The 24,170-nt window shown below is 39.9% G+C and overlaps 1 protein-coding gene across 1 annotated transcript in view; it reads right to left on the reverse strand.

The window, feature by feature from the left end:
- Positions 1 to 24,170, reverse strand: part of mad1l1 (mitotic arrest deficient 1 like 1) — a 237,739-nt gene that overhangs the window by 120,063 nt on the left and 93,506 nt on the right. The window contains exons 12-15 of the mRNA XM_055158345.1: positions 16,614 to 16,754; positions 14,117 to 14,173; positions 8,029 to 8,120; positions 24 to 114 (exon numbers count right to left, since the gene is read on the reverse strand). Of these exons, the coding sequence (XP_055014320.1) occupies positions 24 to 114; positions 8,029 to 8,120; positions 14,117 to 14,173; positions 16,614 to 16,754 (381 nt within the window). The remainder of the gene's footprint in view (positions 1 to 23; positions 115 to 8,028; positions 8,121 to 14,116; positions 14,174 to 16,613; positions 16,755 to 24,170) is intronic.

A 24,170-nucleotide genomic window follows, 5' to 3' on the forward strand; every position in this document is an offset into this window, starting at 1 on the left:
GTCTGTCTGCTCGGCTAACCCACCTGTAGAGTGTTCTTCTCCAGTCTCATCTCCAGCTCTCCGTTTTGCTGCTCTAAGCGCTGTCTCTCCGCCTCCAAGTCTTCAATCTTCTGTCTGCAACACAAGCCCCCACAAACTCAATAGAACGCACTCAGGTGATGTTATAGAAGTCAAAAAGTGTGGAGCTGGAAAATGGACTATTTCAAACTGTAGAATGCAATCTCTCTGTTATTTCTAGGCATATCCACATGAGACAAAAACAGACAAAAACTTCAGTCTCTTTTCTCTCAGCATGAATTAAAGACCCTGTTTTTCTCATACTGTATTATATGTATATGTATTATAAGGAACTATTTTTTTTCATGGTTTGGGTGTTTACTGCGACATATACTCAGGTGTGATTTATATATTAAAAGTTTCACAGTGAAGCTGTGAGAGGTTCTAGTCTTGTGTGTGAGTATCTGCTGCTCCTGTTCCTCCTGCACCACTGTCACTTCACTCTACTGCACATGTCTCCTGCAGAAAGAGCCTCTGTTCTGTCTGTATCATGTCAGTCGATCGCACCATTACTTCTGCACCACTGAACTATTTAACATTTAAACAAACTTCTAAAGACACTGAGAAGACTGAACACAAATGCCCCCAAAAACAAAATCAGATTTTGCAGATTACAAACTGCAAGTCTTGAAATCTGCAGCTGAAAATGATAATCGAGCAGCAGAAAAAGTTTGGAGTGAGAGAGAAACTTGTGACACCAGTAGGATGCACCATGAAACTTTCCTGAAGTCACTGGATGGATGGACAAAGTCTGGACTTCAGTGACACTGAAAACCATCCTGTCGGGATTCAGAAAGACCCGAATAATTCTAACTGGAACTGATGCTGAGTCTGACGACAGCGACACAGAAGAGTTTGCGGCGCTCTGTTTACCTCCGGAGGTCGAGTTGTTCAGAAGTGACACCGAGGATGAAGAATTGAATGGATTTAGTGATTTGGAGTGAGATGGAGAGTTTGGTAAACTTGTTCTGTTCTGTTGTTTATGTTATAGTTTATCTGAAGAACTGTTCATATGTGACGTTAACAGTCTGTTCTTCTCTCTTCTATTGTTTTTACTACAACTAGACTTGACACAGGAAATGTCGGTTCCTGGTTTCTAATGTTATAAAATAAATTTCCCCCAAAAAAGTGCAACTTACGTATATATGTTTTTTCCTTCTTCATTACGCATTTTTTGGCTGGAGTGACTTATAGTCCTAAAGCATGGCATGCCAGTTGTTAGCCATGATGCCAAATCTTTGCTCTGGTCTCAGATAGTTGTGAAAAGCACTTATAAACTCATCGTGGTGAATAATGAGGATGCTCTGAGTGCATAAGGTAAGTGGCGAATAACATTGGACCACTGCTTTTATTTTTTTTTAAACAGTAAAAATCAGGTACAGCACCTTTAACTTGTTTTTGTTTTTTTCCACCACAGAGAAAAAGTTGTAGTATTATTTAGCGCTGTAACAATAAATATGAATAGTTGTAATTAATTTACTTAATTTACTCATATAATCACTGACTACTTTAATAATCGTCATTTGAATGAAATAGACCCTTAAACACAAGGCAATTTACGCTTTTAATCACAAATAAAAGCAGCATTATTAAAACTAAATGGCTAAAAAGAATAAACAATTTGTGATTTTTTTTTTTTTTTTTAAATCAATGATAATAGTCTTTAACCGAAAACATTCTCTATCTTGTCCTGTGCACAATTTTCTCCCACAAATTCATCAAATCAGTTTTATTTTGGATTAAAGATGCGTTGCGCAACTTTTCTGGTGGCGGGTCTGTCACCTGATGTTTTTTTTGTTCCACGTTAGAGATTAAAGATCTAGTTTAAGGGAGACAACTATAGGCTACATTACAGATCAGATCTATGGAGAGGCGCTCCTATTCACAGAGAGAATTATTGTATTTTTGAGCAGTAGAAACACCTGTAAAGAATAAATGCTTGATAGATGTGTTTAATTTCATACAGTGGAATATTCCAGGCAAAGAAAAAACAGGGGATGACCCTTCCACCAAAAAAAAGCCTTCTTCCAAAGTCTGAGCTCCAAGTCACATTTTTTCCTGACAGATGATTGGCTGTAGACCTCTCCATTAAAACAACCAACCCAGATTCAGACTCACTGACCATTACACATTACTTGACCATCATTAAAATATTATTAATTGCTTAGTCCTACAAGTGATTCCAAAAGCAATTACCAATTTTTATTACTTATTTAATCCAAATATTTCAATTTAAACAGTGAAAACAGTTTTCTCTATCCTCGTGTACTCTGATTTGTCTCGGCTGCCAGTGTGAAGAGGGACACTGTCTGTTAGCTTCCCCTGTGTGACAACAACAGCAACATGCAGGGGGAATAATGAGGCCTTGCTTACATAACAAATGTATGGTAATCCACAAGAGCAAAGTGAATTTGAAGGGCTTCCCAGAGAGAGGCTGTCAACAAACCTGACCTTGTGAACTCCAAGTCGCTCCTAAAATGAGATATACAGAGTACTGCGGCTTTGAATGAACTGTTCCGCTCAACTCCAACTCCAAGTTATCGAATAAAAATAACATTCAAATGTGCAGCTCGTGTAAACAAACAGGCAAAGGGCAAACAGCACTGTTTTTGTTTCTACTTCCACAGAGCAGATGCTTCTGTCAATATAGAGCACTTCCCCTTCTTACACTGGGACTAAGTGGCTCATGCTCTCATCTTACACCTAGAAGGTTCTGGAACTGACTCCCAGGCCTCCAGGTAGGGCTGTCGTGGTTAGGGAATTTCTCCTGCGGTGCGGTAAAGCAGCGATGATATTGCACCCCCTCCCCCCACCCCACATCCCCCGGAGTTACAATATTTCCAGTGGCTCTGAAAACTCTCTCTAATGATGTGCTTCTTGTTGCAGATGCACATGTACCTTGGTTGTCGTGTGGATATAGTGTGTGTAGTGTGAGAGAAGTAACATTTGGCTTTGGAACAAGTGCCGCTGCATCTCTCCAGCTCTCACTGTGGCAGCTTGGGTCAGAGTCCTGCACCAGGTCGGGTACCCGCGGACTTAAGAGAGCGAGCCCCGAGCCCCGAGCCCCGCAAAGCACGATCGGGTGACGGCCGCACTTACCTTCATGCAGCGCGAAGTTCTGCACCGGTCCTTTTGCCTGCGGTCACCAGGCGGTCTATAAGGGCGCACCTTAGTCCTGGGTTAGTCCTGGGTTAGTCCTGGGTTAGTCCTGGGTTATCACGGGCACGTGCAGTAACGGATGGAATGTTAACGGGTCTCTAAAAATGTACCTGTGCAGAACTCTGGGTCGGGTCACGTTGGTCACGTGTGGTGATCGCGGTGGACGTGGTGGGCCTCTTACTACCGCGGTGATTCATTTTTACGGTTATTGCGACAGCCCTACACCCAGGTCTTTCTTATCCTTGTGTCTGGTAGCATTTTCAGGCCAACAGAGAACTGTGCCAATTCCAGTGAAGTTTTTTTCCAATGGGAACCAAGTAAAACTTGTTTTCTCTACGACACAGTAGTCGTCAGCAGGTTCATCCGGGTCACGTGGTAAAATAAGCAAACAAAGAAAACGTGGAATATGGTGGAGAAATCAGGTGACAACAAGATTGTGCAGTGTTCAGCGGAGGAGACAAATATCTGCTAAATCCATGTTCACCTGGTGAGGTTCCATCTTTGGATTGGGTGTCGCTGCCGCCTCCTCCACAGCAGATGTTTGTCCACAGCAGATGTTTGTCCACAGCAGATGTTTGTCCACAGCAGATGTTGCAGCAAAGCTCGGGGCAGATAAATAATGATTTGTGTGAGTACAAACGCTCGCTGGCGTCGATGATGAGATCCATGATTGTTATTTTCTTGCTGTGACATCCACTTTTGTATGGCCTTGTTTTTTATTTGGTGGCAAATCCACTCTGTCGATGACGCATCATGGGTTCACTTAAATGGTTTGAATGCAGCTCGTTCAGCGGTAAGCACTTTGGTTCCCAGAGTAACAGGTGTGGGGACCGGCACTGGCACCGTTCTGGCCGACCTGAAAACAGCTTGGGTGAATTCTCTCCAAGCACATCGGTCCAAAACATGCACAATAGGTGAAATCATCCAGCTGCGGTAGTCCTGACCAAGACTAGCTCCAGATCTGGAGATGGGTGCTTCTGCTCCTGACAGGTTACCCATGGGCCTTAAAGGATCGGTGATGAACTGATGAATATTAAAGGTGCATTGTGCAACTTTTTTTGGTGGAAGGTGCGTCAAATGCTTTTGTCTATGGAGATGTTTTTGCTTTGTCTGGGATAGGGTATCGCATTAAACTTTTCTATCTTCATGAAGACCAAACTAAACCAAGTTATAGGTCAGATCTGTGGAGAGGAGACCCCGCTTACAGCCAGAATGCCTGTTTTTAGGTCATTTTCAGCTATAAATATAATGTAATTGTGTAATTGAATGTACACGTAACTGAATAAATGTAAGGTAGAGCAGTTTAATGTCATAGTGTGGAACATTTCAAGCACAGTAGAGACATATCCATAGAAACAGGCAGGTGATGGTCCCTCCAACAGAAAAGTTACACGATGCACCTTTAACATAGAGGTGCCCAACACGTATCACGTGCTAGAACAATCTTCTTTATGTGTGCTATATTTGTTACCATGGTTACTTACTGATTTCATTTCATCACAGTAGTTTTACATTTTCCTGTCTTGTTAAAATGATAGTGCGTTGTGTGTTCCTTGAGCTGTTTTCTTTTCCTTTCCTGCACTTTGGAGCAAACTGAGAAGGATGCAGCATTTGAAGTACCATAATTTTCTGCACAAAGAAAATATTGTGTCTGATTCTGCGTAAGTACTCTTAACCCTGTAGTCTGCACAAACATGTTGGGTAATGTGATTCTTGTATTGTGTGTCCGTTCAGAAGGACAAGCTTAAAACGTAAACTATGAGCAGAATCCTATTATTAAAACATAAATCAGAAATCTAATCGCAATGTTTGTCCAAAAAATTTGACATTTTCCCCAGATTGTTCAGCCTTAGTGAATTATGGGTCCGTGTACCATTCGTTCTTTTGAATTTTAATTAAGAACAAAAAAACAATAAAAAGGGAAAACAGCTTGTTATTTAATTATTCCGTTTTAGTATCAAACAAAAAACACATTTCCAATATTTAATTTAATGTTTACTTCAAATAACACCAATCAAAAAACAGTCTCAGTGTCTATTTTAAGTTTGATATTTTATTCTCTCTGGTTTATTTGCCCTGGAAGTTCTGCTGCTTAGTGCCGTGTGTGAATTCATTGTCAACTGAACAAAGGATATCACCTCGCTGTAAATGTGTCTCCATAAAAGAAGAGGACGTAGCAATATGTTTTCAGGTAAGTCCTTCTAGCAGCAGAACGTCTGGGGCAAATAAACCAGAGAGAATAAAATATCAAAATTGAAATGGGCATGATTACGGTTTTTGATTTTTCAGAAATGGACAGTGCACCTTGTAATCCGGTGCTCCTTATGTATGATGTAACAATAACCAAAACATCATGATCGATGATACGACGATACGATGAATATCATCGTATCGTCAAAGTTCTTATAATAATATCGTGGACCGTCACAGTATATCGAACCACAAGTCTCTTTGCTTAAATTGTTATGGTGCAGCAATACTACACAGACCATGATCCTTTGCTCCATTTCAGTGCAGATTACACAAAGAAATAACAGTTCTAAATCTTAGTTCTTTGTATTATGAAAGGAAAAAGTCACATATTAACAGGTTTGTCAGCCTCTACAAAATATCGCAATAAATATCGTACCGTGAGATTTGGATATTGTTACCTCCCCATCATACTGTGAACTCTCCCACGATATCGCAGTAAATATCGTACCGTGAGATTCATACCATGACGATATCGTATCACGAGACTTGGATATCATTACACCCCTAATTAATTCTGGTCAAGTTACTGACCTCGAACTGATTTTATGTGGTACACAGCGCTCAAAAATCTGTCCAAATGTTTTAGTACCAGACTCTTTGTTTGAGTTTTACAATCCAGTTTCCTTTTCACACTGTGAAACCTACTGGATTTATAAATTACAGGCAACAAAATATCCTGGGCTCAGTGAAGATTTGGACTTCTCTGTGTTTTTATAACTGAATGGTATTTTTTGTATATATTTTATATATTTTTGTAAATAATAAGTTTTTAAATACCCTATGATGTCCCACTGTTCTAACAATGCCATCTTGTGGCATTATTAGGTGGTGTCCACAGGTGCATCTTCACTCCTCCTCTTCCAGGTGGAGCAGCCCTATTGGTGTTTTTTTTTTTTTTTTTGTATTTAATTCACATGGTTTGCTCTCAATTCTGTTTGTCCCCTGAGGAAAGCCATAGGCTGAAATGCATTGGGACTTTGTAATTTGTCCATTAAGACATGCCGTAAACTAATAAAGGCGTTTTATTTTAACCAGTGAGTGCCTTGGGTTTTTTGCATGATTTAGTACGACTTTGGTAAACTACGAAGCCGCACCACTTGATGGATTGTTGCGGCATTACAGCTGCGGTAGTCAGGAGCCTCACAGAGTAATACACATTCACCAAGAAATAACAGTTTACGGAATAATGAAATAACAATAAACTGTTTTCCCATTTTATTGTTTTTCATTCTTAATTGAAATTCAAAAGAACGAATGGTACGCGGACCATTAAAGGATGGTGTGATATGGATGTTTGAGCCGATACAGATCCGATATCATCTTGCTACTGTGGCCGATAACTGATTGGACCAAGTTATTGGGTGTTAAAATTGACTCCACTTTATCATGGGCTGCTTGTTGCTAAAATGAGTTCAACCATCTCAAATATAAGACGCTGTGCATATTTTTTACCCTTTTCAAATATTAAGATTCAGTCTCTGGTCCTTTCACATTTAGACTACTGCTCTGTAATCTGGTCAAGTGCCTCAAAAAAAGATCTTGTCAAACTTCAACTAATCCAGAACAGGGCAGCTCGTCTGGCTCTGCGTTGCCCTTTTAGGAGCAGCGTGAGCATCATGCATGAGAGGTTATCCTGCTTTACTGTTGAGGACAGATTTACCTGTAGCCTTATTTTGTTTTTTAAAAATGTATGTATTTTACAAAAAACGTTGAGCCTGTTTGCACAACTACTGCCCTTTAGTGGTCAGCAGGTTTTATCACAAGACGAGCTTCACATGGACATTTTATACTTCCACTGCCCAGGACTAATGTTCTGAAAAGAAGTGTTCTGTACAGGGCGATAGAGCTTTGGAACATGCTCCCCCAAAACCTTAACTGTTCACAAGCATGAACCAAGTTTTAAGAAAATGTTAAAGAAATATATTGGAAATTGTACATAATTATATTTAGTCACTAGTTACACATTGTATTTATTGGATATATTATAATTGTAGTAGTGTTGTGTAGTGCAGTAAACTATGGAACAGGACTGTATGAACTTATGTGTGAATGTTTTGTTATTATAATGGAACATTTTATTGTAAATTATGTGAATGGGAATCCAATAAATAAATCAATTAATTAATTAATAAACTGATAATCATGGCCGTGTTTGCTGAAATTGATATTAAGCTTTGAAAAGCCATTACGAGGACTACATTTATGGTTAGTGATAGTGAAGATGGCAAATACATTTTTCACTTTTGAAAAAATGACAAAAATGGATTTATATGGGATAAAAAGAATATTTAAAACACAAGATTCTGCGAAATTCTTTAATGACTTTGTGGTTTATAAAGTTTCAGAAAGAGATTTGAAATAAAACTATGGTCTTGTTCTCATTAGTTGCCACAGAGCCCAGAGCTTTCAAACTTTTAATGTGATTTTTGGGTTCGGAAAGTCTATGGGAAAAATGAATGAGAAATGGACTTCCGGAACCAGGGTTTGGGCAATCACTGCTGAACTCCATTATCAAGCTGATCTTGGTACAATCCCATTATCTCACACTGCGCTGCGTACCTGAGTATGGCCACCTCCTCTTTGCTCAGTGCCGACGAGCTCTCCTCCGCCGAGGCCTGCTTCCTCTTCAGCTCCTCCACCTCCTGCTCCACCTGCGCACACACAGCAGAGGAAATAGACCGGAGCCCTTTGACCGGCCGCAATCTGCACCGACTGAACCGTGGGAGCCCATTCCACCTCCTCGCTGTCTCCTCCAGACACACACGTAGCTCTTTATCTGCATGCAACACTTCAAGCGCACTGTTAAAGGTCCTACATCACGCAAAATTGACTCTTGTGAGCTTTAAAGGCTCTGTATTGCGTTTCCTCATCACAGACAGACACATGTTTAACGCACAAACCCTTCCTCTCTCAAACAGAAAACACCTGGTGATGTCATGTGGTGATACAGGAAGTGCTCCATTATGTTTTTAAACTCCGTACAATTTCACTAGAATCACTGAAAAAAAATCCTTGTAGTACTAGTCCTTTTTAAGTCAATTTTACTGCTGTAATATCAGGTACAATTTACTTATCACTAGGGATGTAACAGTAACCGAAATATCCTGATATTGTCCCATCAAAAGTCTCACAGTAATATCGAGGGGCAACACAGTATATCGAATTACAAATCTCTTTGCTTAAATTCATTGTTATGGTGCAGCAACAACTTAAAAACTGACAGAACTACGTAGACCATGATCCTTTGCTCTGTTTTAGTCCAATCTACGTGATAAAACAACTGTTATTAAGCACTTTTAAATCTTAATTACTTGGATTATGATAAAAAAATAGCATATTCACAATTTTGTTAGCTTCCATAAATATCGTAATAAATACTGTACCGTGACATGCATATCGTGGAAATATCCTATCGAGAGATTTGGATATCGGTACATCCCTGCTATTATAACAGTATTTTTTGGACTATAAGTTGCACTTTTTTTCATGGTTTGGGTGTTTCCTGTGACTTATACTCCGGTGTGACTTATATATTAAAATTTTCAGACTGACAGACGTGAGAGGCTCTTGTCTTGTGTATCAGTTTTCTGCACATGTCTCCTGCAGAAAAAGCCCCTGTCCTGCTGCAAGAAGTGAAATCTGCAGCAGAAAACGGTAATCGAGCAGCAGAAAGAAACTTTGGAGTGAGTGAGAAACTTGTAAGGGACTGGCGGAAAGAGGGAATGGAAAACACAGCTTCACGGCAACAGGGAGGATGCACCATGTAACTTCCCTGGAAGTCAATGGATGAAAAAGCCTGGACTTCACTGACAACTGAAATTGCGCAGAGTTGCTCAGTAGTGACACCGAGGATGAAGAATTCTATGGATTCAGTGGATTTAGTGATTTGGAGTGAGATAGAGAGTCTTGTAAACTTATGTTCTGTTGTTTATGCTCTAGTTATCTGAATAGTTGTTAATATCTTACATTTACATATTAACAACTATTCAGTCTGTTGTTCTTCTGTTGTTATTACTAGAACTTGCCTTTCACAATAAAATGTCAGTTCCTGGTCCCTGATTTTATAAAATAAATTTCCCCAAAAAGTGTGACTTATAGACCAGTGCAACTTATATGTTTTTTTTTTTTTTCTTCATTATGCATTTTTTGGATGGTGTGACTTATACTCCAGAGCGACTTATAGTCCAAAAAATACAGTAAGTAAAATGTACTTACCACCGTGATTAACAGTCATGAATTTAGTGAGTAATTGTTACTCAAATTGTATTATTATTTTTTTTAAGTTAGAAGTCATATTTATGTAAATAAATTAAGTAAAATATATAAAATATTGTCATAATTATTTGCATTGCTGTGATGAAATAAACATTGCTGTGACAAAAAAAGTAAATATTATATGATGATGCATAATAAATGATCATATTTTCTTTAACACTTTTCCACCTTCAAGACACTCAAATCATTTCACATCAAGAAACCATTCACCCTCACACACACACTCACACACCAGTGTACACAGACACTGGGGGTGAGGTGGGCCAAGTGTCATGCCCATGGACACAATAACGGCATTCATCTGTGGGAGCTGGAATTGCACCACCAACCTGTGGGTCAGTGGATTTGCCCAGTGATGTTAATGTTTTAAATGTCAAGAGCAGGATTCAAACTGCTGACCTTCAGATCAGTTAACCAACCCTCTCCCTACTGAGCTACTGCGGCGCCAGCCCTAAATCCATAGCCGGCGAGTGCAGGGATTTATCTACAAGGACTTTGGTATGAGTCAGTCTTTGTGGGTTTGTGAGCAGCGAGTGTAAAACCTTTAAATGTGTTGGTGATTCTGTAGTAGAACTGACTCATTAAACACAACACTTCCACTATGTGAGTAAAAGAAGTACATTTGTCCATTGCTATTACATAAGTTGTAGTTCTCACAGAATTATGTTATTTCAGTGTAAAAATGACCACAGTTAGTTTAATATATTTTACTACTCCCAGAAGTGATTTTTTTATTTTTTTTCAGTGATTATTTAGATCATTTCAGCCATGGATTTGACACTCACTACTGAACTAAAAGTAAAAGGAGCTGTTAACTTGAAAACTTCATGACATCACAAGGTGGAACAGAGCATTTTGAGCTTTGGAGATGTAGACAGCCTCATAATAAAGAGTTATTCAAACTAGGGATGGGCATGATTAGCCGATTAATCGATAATTGATCATTAAGAATTTCATCGATTACGTTCATTTTAATCGATAAACTGAATGTAGGTTGCTGTGTGTAGTGTAACCAAACAGGGTCCGTACATGTGTCTCTCTGAACTCAGAAGGAGCGAGACACAAACAGAAACAGTGGGTCAGTCTGCAACGTACCAAAACACAAATATGTATTTAACAATGACTTGTACAAGAAATTCCACACTTTCCGTTGCGTTCGGGACAAGTGTGAGTCCATGTGCACAGTGTACAAAGCAGCACATATGTTTCGGTGTCCAGTGGGAAAAAGTTTTGCCAGGTGAGAGTCGCTCAATGTCGATGACGAGTCCCCGCCCCAGTCCCCCCGTACGGTGTCCTGGTTTTAACAAACGTAAATCTGGTCACACTAACCTGTATTCACCTGAGTCATGTCTTTTAATCCAACAGAAGTTGAACTGCATCAGCGACACAAGAGCTGGAGTTTTATCTTCACTTAGTTTATGCAAATTAGCGATGCGGTTTTAAGTTTAGTTTCTGTGAGAGTTGCACAAATCTGAATTAAACATATGATAATGTCAAACGGGCTGATGTGGCTCTAGAGTGGTTACAGTTTATATGTCGTATAGTTGAATTTATTTATGCAGATTAGGGTAACACTTCATAATAACTACACATTATTTAGCCTTAATAAAGCATGAACAAAGACTTAATTAATAATGAACAAAGAATTAATAATGATTCATGCTTAGTAAATGCTTAATAAAGGATAATTAGTCTTCATTTTAGAAAAGCTCTCAAAAAGACTTAACAGATAACAGCTGCCTGAATTATCATTGCATTACATTATTAGTAAATCATTGTCTCATAGTTTACTAATCATTAATAAATGCTCAAATGGTTAGTCCATGAGTAATTAAGTATGAAATAATTATGAGTAACTATTTACAGCACAGGAAAATTAAGTGCAAGTGCTAATTAAGGTAGTAATTAAGTAGTTACTAAGCGTGAATCATTCTTAATTAAGTCTTTGTTCATGCTTTATTAAGGCTAAATAAGGTGTAGTTGTTATAAAGTGTTACCCAGATTAGTAGTGCAGATAGTAATAATGATGGTCATTTTAACATAAAAACGTTAATGATTAATCGATAATCGATCGTTAATTCTTCCGACGATCAATTAAGAAAATGTCATCGACTGCCCATCCCTAATTCAAACATGTGTGAAAGAAACAAACCACAACTCCAGCTTCAAGTTCATGTTAGAATGTTGTTACCTCCTCAAAAACATAAAAACACAGTTGGAGCACTTCCTGTATTGCCCCATGACATCACAACGTGTAACAGACGGTTTTCTGTTTGAGGGTTTGTGTGTTAAACATGTGTGAATGAAACAAAACTCCAGGTCTGTTTGTGATGAGGAAACAACGTTAGAATTTAAATCAGTAAATAGCGTAATATAGGCACTTTAAAACACTCTGTATCTCTCTCCTTCCCTAATCTTAGCAATTATGGCTCATTTCCATCACGACAGAGGTTTTTGCTCAGATTTTCTTCCCCGCGCAGGCTTCTCTGAGCTCCTTGACGCTCGTTCACAGACGGAGAAAGTAATTAGCACGCTAGCAGACAGGTGGATTTCACGCGTCAGTCCCGGTTAGCGTAACGCGGCTGATGTCTCCACGGTAACCCGAGGGAGAGGATAAGAAAATGAACCCAGACAAAACAGTGGAAAGCGGGGGGCATACCTGTCACTGTAAACGCCTTCAGAGCATAAGCAGGTTTTTAGACTGTGCTTTGCTTTTTGGAAGATTTAGACGTCATCAAATTGTTCTACAAAAACATGTGAAAAGTTTGGACATTTTTAGACCTTGCCTGGGTGGAAGTTTATATTCTATTCTAAAGTAACTTTTCTAATGAGGATTCCATCACCTGGTTGTCACCATCGATGATTTGCAGCATTGAAGGACGGGTCAAATGCAGAGGACAAAGACTACATTCAGACTGCAGCCTGAAGTGACCCAAATCTGATTTTTTGGCCTCTGTGTTCCTGTATCTGATCTTTTAATGACAGTCTGAACCACACAGATCCCATTTTTTCAAATGCGACCCCGGACACTTCAATATGTGCTCCTGAAACCGATACATATCTGATCTTTTGACATGCGACTTCAGTGTGAACGGCCAAAGTGCATTCATCCACCTACACGTTATCAACAAGCCACAAACGTCACTATTCTGTGCTGAAGTAGGTGAAAATTGTTAATGAACTCCGTGTCACTGAAGTAAAGCACATCACCACTCACCACTCTTGGCTACATCTCCACATCCACACGTTCATTTCAACGTTCTGTCCCACAAAACACCACGACCAAAAAAAATTGTCCTTCTCCTTCTCAATCTCCTCCTTAAAACAAGTAAGTTGTTCATGTTCTGGCTCTGGTACGAGAGGAACTTTAAAATCTCCAGGTGCTCGATGCTGCGTCCATGTTTGGACAACTTCTGTAAACACAGAGACGCTCGCTGCGGTTGACGTCGTCGTGTCTCCAGTGTCACATGCAGGACACTTTTGGGCCATTTAATGTTCACACTGGAGTCACATACAAGTCACATTTAACTGGAAATGTGAACGACCTCGCAAAAACATCGGATTTCATAAAAAAATACGAATTGAGCATTAAGCCCTGCAGTCTGAACATAGCCAAAGTGTACTTAATCCTAAACCAGTTTAATCCTGATGAAGATCTGCTTTAGTCCTGGTCCAGGTTTTGTTGTAGGTTTAGTTCTAGTTTACTCCTGATTGTATGGAATGTTTGCAAGTGTACATGCACTATAACCAAAAATGGCCAGACTTCCTCCTCCAGGGGAGCCTCAGGCACTCCCAGGGCGCACAGGCCTTTGGGCTAAATCTTTTCCTCCGGTTTCCTTCATAAACACTACAGCAGTAACCTCATCCTCTGCAGTAAAAGTTGGCAGAACACACCTAAAAGAACATTTTGTGAGTTCAAGTCCAGACCTCTGGTTAATTAAATGTGTACTTCAAGGGCCTTTTTGCACATAAAAGCAGAATCTTGGATTAGATAATAAAAGCACAGGAGTTAAACCAGAACAAACAAGTGTACATCAGAGCTAGAGTGAGCTCAAACCAGGACAAGTGAACACACCTGTAGGAAGACGGGAAAGACAGATTTTTATGGAGGTCAAAATGTTCTCTTAGGTGCCCTCCAGTCTCTGTAGCTGCTCCCCGTCTATACTGAACTATCATTGTTGTCCAAAATTCTCCGCAGCAAACATCCATCTCATTTAAAGCGGACATATGGGTGTGTCGCCCAGTGCACTAAACTCCCCCAAAGCTGGCCTGGTGTGATGCAGAGCAGACATGGCCGGAGTGGAGAGTTGGTCACGGGTCAGTCCGGGGCTAATGTCAGTATAATGAGATTACACAGAGCACATCTACTCACGGTGTGGAGCTGCAGCCGCAGAGAGCCACACTCCTCCTGGGCTTTGGTCAGCTGGGCCTGGGCACAGAGAGAGGCGCAGTCATACGTCTGTGTTATGTGAGCTGCTTTCAGTGAATTAAAGAAGACATTTTGACTTTATCCATTATGTTGTTGTCTGGTCAAAAACATACCGATCCTTTGTATATATTTGTTGTAAGTATACGAATAATCTTTATGACCCTGTATTTTAAACACCATTGCACCACAAGTTCCTGTTTGTACAGACCTACTTCTGACCCACTACGACCTTTTCTATTCATTTTGATTTACTTTTACAGTCAGACCCTTTCGCTCACCTTTCAACCACCTCCAACCACAGCTGCTAATTTGTAAAACATGTTCTTGAATCATTCAGAATAACTTTAACTTCTTTTACCTGAGATAAATAAGAGTTTGGTGCAGAGCCGCTTTGTAAAGTTTTGTCAAAGTGTGTGGTTCTGGCTGGACAAATAAGAACCACCCTTCCTATTTGATCATGTAATAATTTCAGATGAAGGACAGGGCTCTGTATAACTACGGGAAATTCATTGTTTTTTGAAAGAAATATTCAAACATTGCCCTATTCACTCCACAAACTTGTCATATTAATCTTATGGTAGAAAGTCCTTTCAACTGACAAGTATCACATCTTTGATTTTAAACAATGGCACCATTTTTGGAAGCTAGTTTTTGTTTCATGTGGATAAGACCAGTAATACATGCATCACAAATTTCGGGCTTCCGGTCATCCCACAATTCATACTGGGAAGGATTTTCCAAAAAATTGAGCATCAAACCTCCATGTTTGTTTTCCCAGTGGGATGTGTCTATTGTCAAAGTCGATCTTTTCAAGTCTTTTCGACCGTATCACTTTTGTTTCTGGTTCTGATATTGTCATATTTTAGTTTTGGAATTCGGAAATCGTAATTGTGTGGTTGTTGGATGTTCTAACAGCGGAAAATGGGCTTCAGAACTTTGTGAACTCCATAACTGCAAAAGGGAATCAGATGTGTTTGAGTGCAAACCTCCGTGTTTCGCTTCCCAACAGAATTGAAAACTAATGAAAGGTGAAGGTGATGGGCAGTTCTGATCCACAGGAAGGACCAAAAAGGAAACATTTAGCTGAGTAAGAAATCATCTGGAGTTTGCAGTGAACATTTTGTATGTGGAGCGACAACAAAGTGGGATCCTGTTTGTTAATCGAGGGGTGCAGAAGACAAACAGACTGAGCTGCACTTTCTTGTTCTTGTGGTTTTACAGTAACATCACGTCTTGGTCTCTTTGCAGTGGAAGGTGTTTCTTGGTGAACAGCTGGTGCCTTTTACTTTGGTGCTGACTTTTTAAATTCATAACCAAGGTGGAGCAAGGGATCAGGATTTTGCTTTGTTGTCTCTCCACATACAAAATGTTCACTGCAAACTTGGGGTGATTTAGGCAGCCAAATGTTTCCTTTTTGGTTCTTCCTGTGGATCAATCCTGCCCATCGCCTCCACCTTTCACTATTTTTCAATGATATTGGGAAGGGAAACAGTTTGAACGGAGGTTTGTAGTAGGGCTGGGTATCATTAAGAAGTTGCCGATACGGTACATGTCACAATACGTAGGCCACAATACGATACATATCTCGATACAGTGACCTTTCAATTCGATACGATATATTCAAACTGATTTGATACAGTTCAATAAAAAATAAAGCCTAACTCAAGTCTGTCTTTGTTAAACCATTTCTTGTGCAAAGTTAATATGAAACACACCCATTTTAATCATCAAAACAGTGAATATGTCAAATGTGTTTCATAAAAAAGTTTCCTTCCTCCAAACAAGCAACAAAACCGTGGCACTGTCACAAAATAATTTAGTAAAATATACCAAAAAAATACCCTTGGCGATATATCGATACAGCAGCTCACAATATCGATAGTGTATCATCACATTAAACGATACAATATATCGATATTTCAATATTTTTGCACACCCCTAGTTTGTAGTCACAAACATCTCATTCCCTTTTGCAGTTATGGAGTTTGCAAACTTCCAAAGCCTATTACTCGATCTGTTTTCCGCTGTTAGGATCCAACAACCACACAATTGTGATGTTCGAATCCCAGAACTAAAATATAACAATATCAGAACCAGAAACAAAAGTGATATGGTTAAAAAGACTAGAAAAGGTCGACTTTGACAATAGACACATCCCACTGGGAAATCAAACATGGAGGTTTGATGCTCACTTTTTTGGAGAATCCTTCCCAGTGTGCATTGCGTGATGACCAGAAGTCTGAAATTTGTGATGCATGTATTACAGGGATGTTAACTATAAACCAGATTTTAAAAAATCTGTAATCTGACAGTTACACGGCAAACTCCACCACAGAATTCTGAACTTTGTCCAGCTCAGTTTAAACTACGAATCTATTCAAATACTGTAAAGCGTTATCTAGGTATAACAGCAGTGAGAAACAAAGCTCCAGCCGACTACCTCCATCTCAGTGTTGTGGCTCTGGGTCTTGTGCAGCAGATCTTCAGCCTCCTTCACTCGTCTGCTGAGCTGTGGGGAGTATTCTGTCGCTCCGAGCTCACTGTCGTACGACTCCAGGATCCCACGCATCCCGTCACGCTCCTGGAGAAGTGATAGAAACATTAGGAGACAGATTTACACTAACGCAGGGTTTCAGATGACATCACAACAGGACAATATTATTTAAAACAGATGGGGCAGCTAAAATAAATATTAGTAAATTCAGGGTTTTGTTGTAATACAGTGTGTTTAAAAATAGAAATGATCAGGTTTAACATTTGTGAGTTTAGCTTTAGGGTATTTCATGACAACAGGAAAACTGAATCTGAAAAACACCAATACAGGGTTTCTGAAACTGTGGTACGTGTGCTGCTTCTGGTGATGTTAGGTCCTCTGCAGTTTGAATACTAGTTTAATTTAGAGACAAATCGATCCAAGTGTTCTTTGGGCTACTGTCACGATGCTAAAATGTCAAACTCGATTTCGATTTTCTGTTCATCTGAAGTGGATTTGATTTTGTTCTTGTTGATGGATGACCAATGAGCTTCAAATCTGATTGGAAGATTATTTTGGCTCTGGTTTGAGACACGATGGAGGGTGCGGGGTGTATAGAAAATAGATATATCAGTCTGGGATTCCAGGCAAGCATTTTTTAAAAGGTGCACTGCGCAACTTTTCAGCTGGGGGCCCGTCATCTCGTTTCTAAGGATATGCCATCGCTCTGCTTCGAATGCTGCGCAATTGCCACGTTTACATAAGAGCTTTAATTCAGAATAAATATTATTTTATTCTGAATAAAAAGTCCATGTAAACACTTAATTCTTAATGAAAATGATTATCCAGAATTATACTTAATTCTGAAGTAAGTGGGTGGTTTATTCCGATTTAAAAGTCTAATTCATTTATTCCTCGATCATGTTTAACGTTTATTCTTCTTAAAAATTATTCTGGTGGTTCAGTTCATGCTTGTTGTGTCGCCTTTCTGATGCGATCCAGATGATCTGGCTCCACCAGTCCTGGCTTCGGACTTTCATCCACGTCTCTGGATTTGTGAACGGGATGTGGGAGTGGGCTGAGGTGGAACAGCCTCAAACTCAAAAAGTTTGTCTTCTTCCTCCTTCTCCGACATTCTTCTCTTCTCCTCCTCATCTGACAGAGATAAAGCGTGATGAGAGAATTCTACAGCTGCTGCTCAATTATCCTCAGAACCACTTCTGAAAAAAGTTTGGATCGTGTTTGTGTCCGTGGCGTAACGACAAACCGAGATGACAGAAAAGTTGATAGCAGCTGAAGTGTGTGTTTTCTTCCGGTCGATGTAAATACATTTGTGTCTCTGTCCAACCAAAATCCATCCCCACCCCCAGACCCTGAGCAGAATTAAATAAAGGCGATTTAACAAGTTTTCCATGTAAACCTCAGTTCAGAATTACTATTTCCATGTAAACTCGAAGGAGAATATTTTAACTACGAACTCCGAGTTAGACTATTGTAATGTTCTGCTCACTGGTCTCTCCAAACGAGCTGCGAGACGCTGTAGAACATCCAGAACGCTGCAGCTCGGGTCCTGACTAGAACTAGGAAGTACGAGCACATAAGTCCTGTGCTCAGGTCTCTGCACTGGCTCCTGTGGCTCAGAGAATAGAAGCAGCTCTGCTTGTACAAGTGTCTCCATGGCCGAGCACTAAAGTCCATCTGTGACATGTTAGTGTCTCTCTCTCTTTTTTTCATTTTAATCTTTAATTTTATGATGATTATTTATGTTTTGATTTGTTTTTATTGTGATTTTAATGTATTTCTTATTCTGTAAAGCACCTTGAATGACTTTGTGTATGAATTGTGCTGTACTGTTATGACCCAGCTCTGCTAGGGACAGGGGGAAGTAACAAACTAACCAAGATTTAAAAATGGTAAAATTAAAGTTGTGATTTATTTAAAAGAACTGTTAAGGTGAAGCTAACAGAAGATGATATTTCTAACAATTAACAAAAAGAGGCTCTAAACAGGGTAGCAAAATGGATGTAACTGAAGTAAACTAAAACAGACAAAGTATACAAAACGACAACACAAAAACAAAACCAGTCTCTAAGTCACAAGGACTCGAGCGTCTCAAACAAAATACACCCCGAGAGACACAACAAAGGTGGCAGGCAAGTCCACACCAGGTGTAGGCCCAGGATTGGCCAGGTGTTATCGCTTCCACCAATCAGCAGGAGGGGATCCAGGTGCCATCTTAAATTGAATCCTACAATCACAGCCATCTGCAGTTGGAGGCTTGCACGCACACAGATTTTAAACATATATAGCTGTAGGAGGAGCTAGAGGCCTGTGGCCGTAACAAAACTTGTAAATAAACTTGCCTGAATTAATTCAGAATAAATAAAAAAAATCGTGTAAACATGGCCAGTATGGCATGAAACAGATCTAACTTACATTTATTCAATTACGGGTGGTTTCATAGTTCAAAAATACCAGGCATTCTGACTGTGAGCAGAGTCGCCTCTCCACAGATCTGATCTCTAACTTAGGCTGGTTTGGTCTCCATGGAGACAGAAAGGTTAAAACCACACTATGAAACATTTCCAACATCTCCATGGAGTAAAGTTACACAGTGGACCTTGAAACGTAAGTCAGTCGCTCCAGTACTAAGGCATGTTGAGGAATTTTGCCTCTTGCAATGAAAAATAAAGTAAATATGACCCAGGTATGTCAGAATATATTACCAAGCACTAGAAAAAGAGCATGTCTCCTTCAAATACAAGGACTGAACATGTGTACCTCCTCCATATTGTGCCTTTCTAATCCTGTTATTCCAGTAATGCTGAAGTGGGCCTGTTACTATGTGAAAACACAGCACCATTACAGTAATCTGATTGGCTCCTGTGATTATCCAGGTAAGCAGCGGTAATCTGTTTAAGAGCAGCTCAGGGAGGTCATTTCACAGCTCCTATAGGTGAAAGCAGGCCTAATGGCGTTATTTGGTTTGGGTGCACGGCTCTCATCGTTCGTCATGCCGCATTAGCCCCCCGCCTCCTCCGTCTATCCTCTCAGCAGCAACAGAGGGCGGCAAGATCTATCAAGAGCTAATCCAAACCGCAATTAGAAAGACTGAAATGAGCAAACGAGAAAAGGTGCTAGGTATTTAAAGGTACGTGTTAAATTGTTGTCCCCTCATGACGAATATAACTGGAGTTGTATTTTGCTTAAAGGTGATGGATGTCTCGCCTTGTGTTCGTAGAGATTATTGTTTTGTCTGGAATGTTCCACAGTACTAGGGATGCAACGATATTCAATACACCGTATTTTTTTAACTATGAATCGCTCTGTAATATAAGCCGCACCAGCCAAAAAATGTGCAATGAAGAAGACAAAAAAACATAAGTCGCACCGGACTATAAGTCGCACATTTTGGGGGAAATTTATTTTATAAAATCAGGGACCAGGAACCAACATTTTATCTTGAAAGGCAAGTTGTAGTAATAACAACAGAATAAAGAACAACAGGCTGAATAATTGTTAATATGTTCACGTAACATATTAACAATTATTCAGATAACTAGAACATAAACATCAGAACATAAGTTTACCAAACTCTCCATCTCACTCCAAATCACTACCGGATTTTCCGGGCTATTAGACGTGATCTTAAGCCCCATCAAACCCCATCAAAAAATGACAGCGCACCCCACAATCCAGAGCGCCCTGTACACGAATCCACTCGGGTGTCCCAACACGACTTCAGTAAACTACAAAGCCGCACCACCCACAGAACACACAAACACACGGAGCAGACAGCGACCGCACGGCGAAACACACCCACAGACACACTCATCACTCCACGCCGACGAGGAACGGAATGAAGGAATGAACCAAAACAGCAAGTGCAATGTGCCGCTTCTAGACACAACTGAACAACTGAGTCACTACGAACACGCCGACAATCCGTTGGTCCCAGACAGCCCCCTCCCTACACGCCACAACTGAACAAAGCCCAGAGTCACCGCGAACGCCACAAACAAAACAAAACCACTCACCCATCACACTGTTGGGTTTCCTTTAAAAGTCCAGTGCGGTTTATTTGTGAAAAAAGTTCAAAAATAAACCATTTAATGACAGTGCGCCTTATAATCCAGAGCACCTAATAGCCCGGAAAATACAGTAAATCCATTGAATGCATTGAATTCTTTATCCTCTGTGTCACTTCTGAGCAACTCCGGGCAACTTTGGTTGTCATTGAAGTCCAGGCTTTGTCATCCAGTGACTTCCACGAAAGTTGCATGGTACATCCTCCCAGTTGTCGTGAAGCTGTGTTCTCTATATCTACTTTCTGTCAGTCCCTCACAAATTTCTCGCTCACTCCAAACTTTCTGCTGCTCGATTACCATTTTCTGCTGCAGATTCCATTACTTGCAGCAGGACATAGGCTTTTTCTGCAGGAGACACGAGCAGAAAACTGATACCTAGAGCCTCTCGCGGCTGTCAGTCTGAAAATTTTAATATACAAGTTGCACCGGAGTATAAGTCGCAGGAAACACACAACCGTGAAAAAAAGTGTGACTTATAGTCTGAACAATACGGTAATATTTAATCGTTCAAAACTAGTCTCATGATTTGATACACATGTTCAGTCCATATGCTCGTGTCCCTCCATGCGTTCTGCGTCGTCATTTATTTTAGTCTGAAAGGAAAACTGTTCTCTTGGCGTCCTGGTCAGATGCAGCAGAAAACAGCTCCACAGGGATTTACAGCTGAATATTCTAACAGAGGAGGGTTTGACCTTTCACTCACTCTTTTATTTTACATTGAAGAACCCAGGAATGACAAAAATATGAACTTTTAAATATTTTAGAATCACTGTTGGCTTCACATAAGCTTTAATTAAATGCCCTCATATTAGCACCCGTGACGCGACTCTCGATATACACAATCTTTTTCTCTTTGTCTCATAAGTTTTAGTCAGAAAACTGTCCATTGAGAGTGTCCAGAGGATGGGAGAGCGTTGTGTGGGCAGTGTGGGAGGAGCTACGTACTGTCGCTGCTGGAGACGAGGCAAAGCAGCGCGGACACAGGCATGTGAACACAGTGAGACTCAGGAGGAGAAGAAACTATCAAATAATCATCAAAAAAGTGAGTCTGATAGTGTAGCTCCCCTACAGTCTGTATTAGGAGTAGACTGGCTCTATTATAAAATATACAACAGCCTGAGAAACTCTGTTCTTATTTTCACTGAATACAAATTCTGAGCTGTAAATCACTGAGCCAAATGAACTAAAACACTTGACATACAAACTCCAGTTGTACAGCAGTTGTGCTGTAATATATTGTCTGTAATGTTTCATTAATATCATTTCATTAATATATAGTATGTTTTACTCATTAGCAGAAAAGATTACAGTTGATTTTTTTTGTTTTTGTGTCTTAAAATGTAATGAAATCAAATCGATATCGTGACCCATGTATTGAGATACGTATCAAATCATGGGAAAACTATATAGTTGCATCCCTACGCAGTACAGCATTAAACTTGTTTTTATTAACTTGCATTTATTAAATTACAGATGCTACTACGACAGAGTCCAGTTGGCTTTAACAGGTCCTGTGTTACACAACATGAAAAATCCAGACATTATACAACATGGTGATAAATGGTCAGATATTTATCTATTTATAAAATGTCTTAACGCTAGGGTTGGGTATCATTTAAGAAGTTGCCGATACAATACATAGGCTACAATATGATACATATCTCCAAACAGTGCACTTTCAATTTGATATGGTTTAATAAAAAATAAAGGCTAAATTATGGCTGTGAAACTAAAAGTCTTTGTTAAACCACTTCTTGTGCAAAGTTCATAAGAAAAAAGCCCATTTTAATCCTCAAAACAGTGAATATGTCAAATGTGTCGCATAAACAAGTTTCCTTCCTCTAAACATGCAACAAAACTGTAGCTGTCACAAAATAATTTAATAAAATATACCAAAAAATACTCCCACAGCAGCATATCCATACTGTATCATCCCATTAAATATGTGATATATTGATATGCTCATAAGAATTCAAGTTATCAGCTACCTTTTAACTGTTAGTTCAGTAGATAAAGGGGATTCTAGTGCTGAAAATATCCAAATGAGTCTAGTGAAGGTGTATAGAGTTTAAAAACACAATGGAGCACTTCCTGTATTACAGCATGAGATCGTAACAGTATAATATGGTAAACTGGATAACTGGCCTAGTCCAATTTAAACCGATTTTGGTAAATGTGTAAACTTGAGAGCTGCGACTGAGGTGTAGTGAATCGAATCTCAAAGATCCCAATAACACATCTGGAGAAGCCGATACTCGATACCCGCTGTATGTACCAGAGCAGTCCGATTTAGATTAGGCACAGATGAGGAGAGGCATTTAACTGCAAGAGGTAAGAAATAGCCAGGAAAACTACAGTCCAGTCCACATATATAAGAGAAGTGGTTGAAATGTCTTGCTTAAAGGCATCAGAACTGTACATATCAGAAATGGGACTGAGCAACATTTACGCTGCTAAAGGGCCTATATTATGCTATTTTCTGATCTATGTTATAATGTTTCCCCAAAGTTATACCTGGAGTTGTGTTTTGTTTCATTCATTCATACATATTTTACACACAAGTAATACATATACAGGCTGAGTCCTTCTTCACACGAATCCAATTGAAAACAGCTCCAGAGACGGAACGATCTGTTGCCTCCAGCTCCCATGAATTAATCTGAGTACAGATCTGATCCAGCACTGTGTGGACGCCTGAAAACACTGATACTCTGATGTAGGTCTGTGCAACGCGAAGTAATTCACTGCCAAAAAACTAAGAGGCTAGAATATATGTCCATTCATATAAACGTGTGTCTGTGTGTACAACCTGCAGACGTATAGAAGCACAGAACAGACTCACCATCATCAGTACACCCCTCTGTCACAGAGAGAACACTCATATTCCACTGAGTCATGTCCTTTAGGCTACGTTCAGACTGCAGGGCTTAACGCTCAGTTCGGATTATTTTTGTGAAATCCGATGATTTGTGAGGTCGTTCACATTTCAAATTAAATGTGACTTGTATGTGATCTCCAGTGTGAACATTAAACGGCCCAAAAGTGTCCCGCATGTGCACTGGAGACACGATGATGTCAACCACAGTGAGCGTCTCTGTGTTTACAGAAGTTGTCCAAACATGGACGCAGCATCGAGCACCTGGAGATTTTAAAGTTCCTCTCGTACCGGAGCCACAACATGAACAACTTACTTGTTTTAAGGAGGAGATTGAGAAGGAGAAGGACGAGGTTTTTGGCCGTGGAGTTTTATGGGACAGCAGCAGCGACGTCCGTTGAAATGAACGTGTGGATGTGGAGACGGAGCCAAGAGTGGTGAGTGGCGATGTGCTTCACTTCAGTGACACGGAGTTCATTAACAATTTTCGTATGAAGAGAAGAATGTTTGTGTACATTTGTGAGCGCCTACTTGTGCCACTCTCGCTGGAGGAAACACATC

The sequence above is a fragment of the Boleophthalmus pectinirostris genome, unplaced genomic scaffold (genome assembly GCF_026225935.1).
Source record: "Boleophthalmus pectinirostris isolate CB_2022bp ecotype Guang Dong unplaced genomic scaffold, ASM2622593v1 HiC_scaffold_22, whole genome shotgun sequence".
In the NCBI taxonomy this organism is placed as follows: Eukaryota; Metazoa; Chordata; class Actinopteri; order Gobiiformes; family Gobiidae; genus Boleophthalmus; species Boleophthalmus pectinirostris.